The 12,448-nt window shown below is 43.3% G+C and overlaps 1 protein-coding gene across 1 annotated transcript in view; it reads left to right on the forward strand.

The window, feature by feature from the left end:
- Positions 1-869: 869 nt before the first annotated feature.
- Positions 870-12,448, forward strand: part of LOC134601729 (uncharacterized) — a 126,715-nt gene continuing 115,136 nt past the window's right edge. Inside the window, exon 1 of the mRNA XM_063446233.1 lies at positions 870-1,109. Within this exon, the coding sequence (XP_063302303.1) occupies positions 1,013-1,109 (97 nt within the window). The 5' untranslated portion in view covers positions 870-1,012. The remainder of the gene's footprint in view (positions 1,110-12,448) is intronic.

Raw genomic sequence — 12,448 nt, forward strand, 5'->3', positions numbered from 1 at the left:
GGACCTGGGGGGTGAGGAGAGTAGGTCTCCCCCATTATCCTTTATGGCCCCACCCAACGCTCAGGGGTGGGGGCCGGGGGGGGGGGAGGACAGTAGGTCCCCCCATTATCTTTATGGCCCCCACCCACCGCTCAGGGTTTTTAAAATAAACGGGATTCGGCCATGACAGTGCCGCTTTAAGTAAAGAAAAGTAATGCATAATACTCGCCTCCTATCTTGCTATAAAATGATTAGTTCTCCACACTCAGGTTTTACTTCAGCACCCTTTGTGCTCCTATACCTACATGATTTATGTGGATGCCGCTGCATACACTTCCCTACATTTTTCTACCCACCTTAAATTAAACCCTTCCTCCACAATTCGCTGCCAAACAAGCCCCCCATTAGTGTCCCAAATTCTTCAGCTATCAACCCATTCTCACCACTTTAATCCCTTACCCAACTCCAACCAGGCCTAGGGCCACCATATTATCCTGAAAATGAACAAACTTCATACTTTCTGGCTTCTGCCCAGTAAGTACATGCCCTGGTTCTTGTGACTGAAACCCGAGTTGTTTGCTATACATGATGCATCTATCTGTACCCTGTGTCAGTGGTACAAGGTACAAAGTTATGGCAGTGTATACCGTGTTGTGGCAGCTAAGCAAATAGTTAATAGACCCAGCAGTTAAATACACATCCAATATGTTCTTCGGCGGGAGCAATGCCAATATAATGACCCGAATGTTTGTTTCCATGTGTGGCACTGCTAACCTCTCCTGGCCCCTGTTTGGTGGAAGCAGTGTATCTATGTTATAGCAGTGCGCTCACTAATGAAGAAATGAAAGTGAAAGTATAAGCGTGCTTCCCTCCACCACGTCCATGGATTGCTATAGCCGCAGACGGAATGCTCAAGCAGAGTGTCCCCGTGGATTATATGCTCAGTCGGATGTGAGCCCCACGCGTACGTGTAGTTGAACTTGTGGTGGGCACCGTGGGTGCACACAGGTAAGAAGCGTGGCCGTGGACTCTGATGGCCCTGCCCCATTACATGGGACACACAGCTCTTGTACTAGCATTGATGCTGATATGGAAGCTGCAGGCTGAAGGCGTAAAACATGACAAGGGAGGTAAGTTACATTGTTTAAAAACGGCAGCGTTCTGGATTGCTTTATCTATGCCATTAGAACTAACTGGCGTTCGTTTTCTAAGGAATGCCAAAATCAATTAACAATGACCAATGACAATGTATGAAGTAGCTACCAATTCCCAAGTAGGACTTTCCTTAAATCTTCAGGATTGTCATAACATGTTCCTTAAAGAGTTAATGTACAATTCTGTCGGGCTGTATGTAGGCAGCAATAAGGTAGTTTTACCCGATAGAGGGTCACATTAGGGGCATGTAGAACGAGAATTATAGATGCCAAAAAAGGGATTAGTCTTTTACAGTGCTAAATAAGGGGCAATCACCATGGAAACCAATAAAATGTCTTGCAACATTTAGCATGCCCCCCATAGTACTATATGTGGTATTGCATTATGGAAGTTATACATTACTGTGCATTTATACCAATGGTATTGTCATGTAGACGAAAATCAGTTATAGATTGAAAAATAAAAAAAAGTATGCTTTGAATACATGTTATACTAGTCCGCAGTGGTAGCACAATTAATCGTTTAATTAATTGCATGTTTTGCATGTTTTTTTTCTTCTGGTGTTTTGCTCATCATGCTTGTTGCTTGTGTGGTCAGATAAAATGAATAAAAGCAAAATAATGAGCTCTCTGCTGCTGTTATAAAGTTATCAACTCTTGGATATCAAATTGATTATTGTGTGTTTATTATGTTTGCTTTGGTATGTGTGATAATCAGCACATTTGTTTCTCCTGGTTTTGGCACACAAAGTAATCTCTCAACTATTTAGTACATTGTTTTGTGTTTCTCAGATACACATGTTTAGGGAAAGCCATGCTTTGGTTCTATACCTTTTATGCTCTCTTACTGCATTTAGTCCTCAGACTCCTCGTGCTGTTTTGTATTCAGTGGATAAAAACTGGTCTAAGTCTAGTTAATAACTGTAGTTCTGTTATTTTTTGTTGTCAGATCCCTGATACGTAAAGTAGGTTCATTTTGTTGGGCTAGCTGCACATTGTATAGAAAAGCAAATTACAAACACATGGAAGGCCTCTGTGGAGGATATATATATATAAATATACATGGGACTGTAATACAAATATCTGTAAAGCGTTTTCTAAGGCAGGGGTGCCCAAAATGTAGATCCCCAGATATTTTAACACTACAGCTCCCTTGATGCTTTTACATGCTAAAAGAATGCAAAGCTTCATGGAAGTTGTAGTTCTTCAACATCTAGGGATCTACCTTTTGAGCTCCCCTGGTCTAATGTACATCAATTGATTTTAGATTAGCTTATTTTAAAGGAACACTATAGTCACCTAAATTACTTTAGCTAAATAAAGCAGTTTTAGTGTATAGATCATTCCCCTGCAATTTCACTGCTCAATTCACTGTAATTTAGGAGTTAAATCACTTTGTTTCTGTTTATGCAGCCCTAGCCACACCTCCCCTGGCTATGATTGACAGAGCCTGCATGAAAAAAACCCCTTCAGTAACCGGGGATTGGTGGGTGGGAGGGAGAGGGACCCTCCAGTGCCAGAAAAACGGATCGTTTTTCTGGCACTGGAGTTTCCCTTTAAATAATTGTATCTCAATCTCTAAATTGAACTTTAATCACACACAGGAGGCTCTTGCAGGGTCTAGCAAGCTATTAATATTGCAGGGGATAAGAAAATCTTAATTAAACAGAACTTGCAATAAAGAAAGCCTAAATAGGGCTCTCTTTACAGGAAGTGTTTATGGAAGGCTGTGCAAGTCACATGCAGGGAGGTGTGACTAGGGTTCATAAACAAAGGGATTTAACTCCTAAATGGCAGAGGATTGAGCAGTGAGGCTGCAGTGGCATGTTCCATTACACCAAAACTGCTTCATTAAGCCAAAGTTGTTCAGGTGACTATAGTGTCCCTTTAAGAGTTATTATTGAGTAACCCCCTTACAGTTACAAAGTCTTGCTTCTGCATACTTGCCACAATACCATTCTACAGGATTCATATATGCTGCATAGTAGAACATGTGTCACATTTGCCATTTGAGATTGTTTGTTTTTCTTTCTTAAACAAGATAAGGATTGTCTAGAAGATTTACAGGAATACGACAGAGCTTTTTATGGAATCATAGTTCCACGTAAATCATATGCCGTACCAGTAGTATTTACAGGAAGTTATTACTCTAGTAATGCTGGGATTCTTCCAAGACAAACAAGTAATGTGTGCATCTAAGGAACAGGATATTGTCAAACAAAGTATATTTTTGTCTGATTAAACAAACATCATAATAAAAACTGCGTGTTCTCCAATACCAGAACTTTTTGTCTGCTGATAATGTGTTCCCTAATACCAGTACTGGTACATTCTGATAATGTATCTTTCAGTATCAGCACTGCGTGTCTTTTGATCATTTTTCCACCAATAATATCACTTATATGAGTCCTGCTAATGTTTCCCCTAGTACATGTAATGTGTCCCCCTGTACCGGCACTGTGTGTCTGCTAATAATGTGCTCCAAATTCCAGCACTGTTTGTTTCTGTTGAATCATGCTGCTAGACTATCCATGCTGCAAGACCATGTTTCCATGTATAGATCATTATGGTCTTGCATCCTCAAGTCTTTTAGGCAACTTTTTTTCTGTTCTGGCAAATGTCATGTCATGTGTTAGCATAATTTATTATATTAGAGCCTGAATAGCGTAATTCATTAAACAAAGCTGTTTCCTACATACCGAGTAATACATTATTTGCTAGCTGTTTATAACGCTTTCAGTGCCAGACGTGTCACACATTGCTTTCAAATGTGATGGTAAAATCCCTGCCATTTAAAGGGTTTACATTTGAAATACAGATTTATTTTTTTTCATTTTGACAAACATTTTGATATCCCTTTGTCCAAGGGTTATTTGGGATTACATATTTTGTGGACAGATGTCTTTTTGGAATTTATGCCATATGTTTGTTCCAAAATATTTTATTGCTTTCTCTTAAGAACGAAGGCAATTGTCCAACTTCTGAACCAAAATGAAACCTGGAATTTGTGCTATGTGTTTGTTCCACCATAATTTAAGGGTTTCTCTTTAAGTACCCCCATAGTCTATATGTGCAACTAACACAAAATTAAATGTGAATCAATTTGAAACTGGAAAAAATTAGAAGAAAACATCTGATTACATTTTTGCTTTTAATAACTTTTACATATCAAGTGCAACGAACTATAAAGAACTCAAAATAGATTTGCATACCAGTCCTGATTGTTATGTCTAAGATCTACCTTAAAGGGACACTCCAGGCACCCAGACCACTTCTGCCCATTGGAGTGGTCTGGGTGCCAACTCCCACTACCCTTAACCCTGCAAGTGTAATTATTGCAGTTTTTTATAAACTGCAATAATTACCTTGCAGGGTTAACTCCACCTCTAGTGGCTGTCTACTAGACAGCCACTAGAGGGAACTTCCTGACTCATAGCATAGGTTTTCTGTGCTAGAGCGTCGCTGGACGTCCTCACGCTGTGTGAGGACCTCCAGCGTCGCTCATTTCCCCATAGGGAAGCATTGAAATTCATTTTCAATGCTTTCCTATGGGGAGCGCTAATGCGCATGCACGGCATTGCCGCGCATGCGCATTAGGTCTCCTCGGCCGGTGGGTGGGATCAGTCTCGCCCACCGGCCGACGGAGGCAGAAGGAGGAGCGGCGGGGGAGGAGGTGGCAGCGACGTGGGACATGTCGCTGCCTCAGGTAAGTCACTGAAGGTGGTTTTCACCCCTTCAGCAACTGGGGATTGGGGGGTGGGAGGGAGAGGGATCCTGCAGTGCCAGGAAAACGGATTGTTTTCCTGGCACTGGAGTTTCCCTTTAATTTTTGGTAGTTAACAATGCTACATTAACTCTAACCCCTACACTATTGCTAACTCTAAAACAGAATTAACCCTACCCAGCATTAAAGGATCACTATAGGGACAGGAACACAAACATGTATTCCTGACCCTATAGTGTTAACAACACCATCTAGCCCCCCTGGGCCACTCATGCCTCTATAAATATAGTAAAAATCGTACTGTATTCAAGCCTGAAGCTGTAAATCTGCATGTTGTTAGACTCAGAAAAACAAGCAGTCTACTGACATGTGGTAGCCTGATCCAATCACAGTGCTTCCCCATAGGATTGGCTGAGACTGACAAAGAGGCAGATCAGCGGCAGAGCCAGCATTATTCAAACACAGCCCTGGCCAATCAGCATCTCCTCATAGAGATGAATTGAATCAATGAATCTCCAGGAGGAAAGTTCAGTGTCTGCATGCAGAGGGAGGAGATACTGAATCACAGGATGCTGTGCACAGTGCTGCCCTGTGCTCTGCTGACAGCAGATCTGAGTGGATGGAGGCATATTATACCTACATCAACTCCGAAGTCCCTTTGGTTCACTCTGATTGACTGCAACTGGAGGTGTTCCTAGCTTTCAATGCAAACAAACACTTGTAATGCTTAAAATTGCACTTAGAAGAGGGCAATATGTTAAGTCATATCTCCACCCAAGGTGGACCCGGCACGGCACACTGCAAAGGGTTAGATGGAGCAGGAACAATAGCCAATAAAAGAACAGTAATAAAACAAATAAAAGTCCCAAAAATAATATCCAACGCGTTTCGTCCAATCCGTGGACTTCCTCGGGGATCTATTATGCAGGCTGGCCAACTAAGGGCATATTATGCAGACAGACTCCTGTGCTTGGCATGAATGCTCGCTCCAGGCTTTCTAAGGACTGTCCTATAGCACTCACATTTCCACTTGTCTCCTTACCTTCTTACTAGCAGGCAGAAGCTCCTGGTATGTAGTCTGGGACAGCGAAAAGTTGTATGTAGTGAGTGTAGAAAAAAGGGGTTGCCACAGTGTTAGAGAGCATTACCTTAACTAATTTCATTGTCAGCCTGTCCACACAAGTTTTGTTCCCATACATCCCTCTTAAGTTTCCATACTTAAGGAAGAGTATGCGAAGAGTAGTTAGGGTTACAACCTTTCTTGGAACAAAATTACCGACCTTACTAATTTGCATAATTAATTATGTATCCATAATAAGAGAAAATTCTTTAAAAATACTTACAGTTTGATTCTGCCATATAGATGGTTTGCTCCCAGTGTCTGTCGCCCAGTGTCCCCAGGTCTCAGTGTCCCCTATGTATCAGTGTCTCAGTGCCCCATGTCTCTTAGTGTCCACTAGGGACACTGGCTTGGAGAAATGGAGACACTGAGAGACGTGGGATATTGTGTTCCTAGTGTCTCAGTGTCCCCAAGTGTCTCAGTGTACCCAAGTCTCCCAGTGCCCCAATGACTCAGTGTCTCCCAGCGTCCCCATGTCTCCCAGCATCCCCAAATATCTCAGTGTCCCCAAGTGTCTCAGTGTTCCCGTGTCTCCCAGTGTCCCCAAGTGTCTCATTGTCCCCAGGTTTCCTAGTGTCCCCTAGTGTCTCCCAGTGTCCCCATGTCTCCCTGCAGCCTTTCCCCCCACCCCTCACTTACCTGAGCTGTAGACTGTCTCTGCAGGCTGGGAGCTGCTGTCTGGGCTCATTGTGCTGTGTAGCAGCTCCCCTGCGGATCAGTGAGTAGAGAGAGGCGGGGATATGCTGTAACTTCCTATCCCTTCCTCTATCCACACATAGTGACCCTTACTAGCCTGCTGGTAAAGCAGAGTAATCTCTGTTTATACTGAGAAAAATACCGGCATTTGTATTACCAGTAATAATGCAATACAGGCACTGACCAGGCAGCAGGTAGAATACCGGCCAGGTGCAACCCTGAGAGTAGTGTGTAAAAAAAAAAAAAAAGTGTTTTTTTATTTTGTTAGCTCAATGGGCCTATTTAATGGGCATGGGCCTGGAGCTGCAACCCCATCAGCCCCTATGTTAATCCGGCCCTATTTAGCTATCTCAAAGGAACAATATAAATATGTATAGCTATGTATACCGTTTGAGGGTTTCTGGTGCCTTTTAGGCAGGCCCTCACTGTAAAATAATAAAGCAAAACTCTCCTTTTTTCTAGCAATCCTGGTCTTGCCACGACCACTGCACGACCTTTATGTGAGAACGTCCAGATGGATGATCTCAGCCAGTCAAATGCTCCTTCATAAAGAGGATGTGCTAAACTAATAAGATCCTTTGTATAGAGAAGTCATACAACACTTCTCTATGTAGGCTTAACAGCTGTCAGGATTATCTCAACACTGAATGTGAAGACTGTACTTTTTTTTTTTTTTTTAACAACCTCTAGTGGCTGTTTGAGACATGCTGTTTTGCAGTTTCACACCAGTGGCAATGTTTGTATTTGTCACAATGCAGGAACAGCATATATACAGTGGCAGCTCCTCTTTAACATTAAAGGGACTCTCCAGCCAAGCCTTTTTACTCACCTGGTTCCAGCGCCGGGAGCCTCGTGAAGCCGCGCCCCCTATTTCGTCAAAATGACGAAATAGGCGGGCGCGATCAGGGAGCAATCAGACGCTTCCATTTGGAAGCGTCATTGCTCCCTTGTGCGCATGCGTGGCTTCGCCGCACTTGCGCACATACTTCATAGGGCGGCATTCATGCCACCCTATGAAGTCCTGAGCGCACTACCGCGCATGCGCGCGGTGTGCGCGGCCGCGAGCTGAGCTGACTGACAGCTCAACTCGCGGTCTTTGCCCGCCTCCTCTCCTCTCTGACAGGCTGGAGAGAGAAGGCGCGCACACAGTGCCTTCTTTAATACGTCTGACGTGTACAGGGCCTTTTTAGGGCCCTACATGATAGGAAGTCCCTCTGGTGGCCGTCTGAGTGACGGCCAATGGAGGTATTCCTATCAATCAATGTAAATACTGTATTTTCTCTGAAAATACAGTGTTTACATTAGATTGCCTGCAGGGAGCTATAGATCTCACCTGAACAAATACATTAAGCTGTAGTTGTTCAGGTGACTATAGTGTCCCTTTAATTACAATTCTTTCAAGATGTAATTTGAGGGATTATTTTTAGCTGTCTTGTTGCTAAGGAGTGGCTGACATAATCCCTAAAATAACTATTTGCCCACATTTTGTGTGGATGACAAGGAAACATTTAGGTATGTATATCTGTGGTCTATGCATTCAGCTAGCAAACATTGCCAGCAAATATATACTTGTGCAGTAAATAGATTAGCAGCTATGCTCAGACTGGCGCTATTTGTTTCCTACAGTAGTTAGAATGATAGTGCATGTTAGGATTTATGAAATGCCAATCACATCATATGGAGTGTATAATTGTATGAACAGTCACACTTGGGTCCTCATGGAAGTGGTCTTTTTACTTATATGCCAATGATTACTCCACAGTAAACCACAGGAACATGTGTGAGATTTTGTTCCACCCTGAAAAAAAGTCATTTTAAAACCACTTTTAAGCTTTAATTGTTTTGCATGTAAAAATGAAAATGAACATTGTAATTAAAAACAGAAATAAAAACACAACCTATATGACGTATGGAGGGTCCTCCACCCACAAGAGAGGGACTACACATACTTTTCACATGTCCACAACACATATACAAGAATTGATAGATTCCATGTCGAGGGCAGATATCTAGACCAGATCATGGAGTGTTTCATGGGTAACATATCATGGTCTGATCATGCCCCGTGCACCTTAACCCTCAAAGACATTTACGACTACAAACACAAAAGCCCATGGAGGCTCAATGAGTCCCTCCTGTCAGATAGTTCATTTATAAAAACCCTAGAATTGGCAATCAACAAATTCTTCACAACAAACAAACCAGAGGACACATCTATTGGCAACACATGGCAGGCACACAAAACAGTTATCAGAGGGCTCCTCATCAAACAAATAGCACACACGCTGAGAACAAGCCGAGACAAATGGGCGACGTGGCACAAGCAACTGGCAGACCTTACAAACAAATATAAAACACAACCGACAACTGAAACACATAGGGAAATCAAAGAGGTTGCAGAAAAAATCAAAACACACTCTTTACAACAGGTGGGCTATAACCTCCGCAAACTCAAGGCCACCCACTACACTCAGGGGAATAGAGCCAGCAAAGTTCTAGCAGCAAGACTGAAAAAGGCAGAAGCAATTACCAAAATTCCATATGTGTACACCCACAATAACACAAAAGTGATCTCACCCATAGACATTAGTAATGCATTTGCACAATATTATAACCTCAAGGAGGCGAACTCACTACACAAACCCACAGACCAGGACATCAAAGCCTACCTCAGCCACACCCCACTACCCCATCTTACAATAGACCAGGCCGACACACTACGAAGCCCCATTACATCCACAGAAGTAAAAGAAGCAATTCACTCCCTACCCTCCAACAAAGCCCCAGGCCCAGATGGGTTTACTAGCTTATACTACAAGAAATTTAAGCAACTCCTGGCCCCACGTCTAGCATTGCTCTTCAACTCGGCTACTAGTGAGAAAGAACTACCCAAGAGCTACTACTAGCACACATTATAACACTCCCGAAGCCAGGCAAACCACCGACCCACTGTCCCAGCTTCAGGCCCATATCCTTACTCAACATCGACGACAAACTATATGCGAAGATATTCGCAAGACGATTAAGTGCCATTCTACCCACACTGATACATGAGACCCGGGGGAGGTTTGTAGTCGGCAGACAGGGAGCTGACAACAACCGCAAGGTCTTGAACCTAATACATAGTATCAGACGGGCAGGAATGGGTGGCCTCTTCGTATCGTTAGATGCAGAGAAGGCCTTTGACAGGCTGAACTGGAGATTTCTCCAAGCGGTCCTGGTCAGATTCGTTTTTCCGGTCCAATTCATAAATATGGTGGAAGCCCTATACAGCCACCCAGCAGCAAGAGTTATGAACGCGGGTTTCTGCTCTGACAAGTTTAAAATAACAAACGGCTGAAGACAGGGATATCCACTATCCCCACTACTCTACGTCCTGGCACTAGAGCCCCTGGCGGCCAGAATCAGAGCAAAACCTTCCATACAGGGAGTCAAATTGGGTCAGAGGGAACATAAATTGAGTGTTTTTGCTGATTATGTCTTTCTAACTCTAACACAACCCCTAATATCCCTGCCGAACCTAATGAACCACATCAAGACATATGGCCACTTATCATATTACAAGCTGAATGTCACTAAGACACAAGCAATGGGAATCAACATACCCAATAACAACCTAGAGCACCTGAAGCAGTCCTTCCCCCTTGACTGGAGAGAGGATCACCTTCCTAGGCGTCAAAATGACAAAAAACCCAGCCTCCCTCTTTAAGACCAACTATGGCCAATACACTCAAGACCATATTGGACTCATGGGAGGGGAAATACCTGTCCTGGGTGGGTAGGATAGCGGCCATCAAAATGTCCTTACTGCCTAAGTTACAGTACCTATACAGAACGTTACAAATCCCATTGCCGGCGACCTACCTTAAATCCCTGACAAGACAACTGATGGCCTTCACGTGGCAACATAAAAAACCCAGGGTAGCAACAAGACTGCTACAAAGACCTCCATCACAGGGAGGACTGGGCCCCTTATCACCACAATGGCTGAGTATAGAAAACCACTGGGCAAAACCCCTGACACTACACACCCTATTTTGGACCCCAGACGCTCGCAGATTGAACGCCTCGCACCTGCTGCCCACGTCGCAACACACACTGCACCAATGGGATACCTCCAAACATCACCTGGTCAACTATCTTCCAGTGCCCCTAGCCACACCAATAGACACATTAGCAACTGCGATTCCAACTCTAGACATAAAACCATGGTAATGAAAAGGTATAACAGAAATAGGACAGCTCTACAAAGCAGGAAAACTTAGATCCTTCACGGACATCCAATTAGACCACGACCTACCTCCCAGGATGGTCTTCTCATACCTTCAACTCAAATCATATTTAGCCCAGACCAAACCAAACGCCCACAATACTGACCCCCGAACACATCTCTCTTAATCTGAACTCCTGTGCACGCACAAAAAAACACTCAAGAAGTCAATCTCAATTAGCTATCGACTAATCCTCCACACAACAGACATATCTGCTGACACACACGTACAATCGTGGCATCAAGAAATGGGGAAAAACATAGATAAAACAAAATGGGACAAGGCATACACATCACACAAAGGAGTGACCTCATGCGCCACACACCTAGAACTACAGCACAAACTGCATTATCGCTGGTGCCGACTAGACGCCACAAAATATGGCCACGCTCCACGGACAAATGTTGGAGATGTGGGCTCCATAGAGGCACCATGTCCCACATATGGTGGACATGTGACACCCTACAACCATTTTGGCACATGGTGCAAAACACAATCTCAGAGGTTATACGAACACAGATAACCCTCACCCTGGAGTTGTGTATTCTATTCATACCCCCAGGGGAGACACCCAAAGCCATATGGTCAGCCATGTACCATGTACTTATATCAGCAGTAACACTCATTGCACGATTGTGGAAAAAGCTTGTGGCTACCACCAGGGAACTCCTAATACGACAAACCTCACTTAACTGGGATTATGAAAATACATTGGCAAACCAATTTGGAAACAAAAAACACATGAAAAAAAGCCCATGAAATGTGGGAAAACTATTTAGAAAGATCCAGAGCGGGCCTACCCCAAAGCCTCACCTACCAGTGACTACGTGCACTAGTCCGGAACTAGTCCAGAAGGCCCCCAAAATATTGGTCAATATTGAACCTCCTCCCCCCCCCCCCCCCCGACCCTTCTAGGTAAAAAGGTTGAGTGAAACTTAACAGACACACCGAATGTATTTACTATGTTATGATCCAAATGTTATGATTGTACGCTGCAATTTATGTACATGTTTGGTGTTGGGAGTACTGTACGAACTCCCACTCTCAATGACACTGTGCTAAACGTTCACTGACTAATAAAAATTGTCAAATTCCAAAAAAACAAAACAGAAATAAATTATATGGAAAGTAACAAAACACTGAGTTTTTGGAAGCCTCTTGAAGACTGTGTGGTAACATTTATTTTACAGTTATATTGAAGTTGGGTCCCTCATATGACCATCATATGTGTCCTGCATTCTCATTTGTGCCGTCTTTAGAGAGCTTCTATCCTGAAAGTTAAACATTTGTTTCTAATCTTTTGTTTCCTTGAGGGTACCTCATGATGAACTAAAGGAACACTATGCACTATAACAAGTACTGTAATTATTGTACTAGGAGTGCCCTAGCAACTTTCCAATTAAGTGGCCAGATGTTTGCTAATGTTTTGATGACTCTGCATTGAGCTCAGGTGGTGGTGCAGGGCGATAGTTGATTAGCTTTGACTCGGTCAATGCAATGGAAG

Source organism: Pelobates fuscus, chromosome 3 (assembly GCF_036172605.1).
Source record: "Pelobates fuscus isolate aPelFus1 chromosome 3, aPelFus1.pri, whole genome shotgun sequence".
NCBI classification, from domain to species: Eukaryota; Metazoa; Chordata; class Amphibia; order Anura; family Pelobatidae; genus Pelobates; species Pelobates fuscus.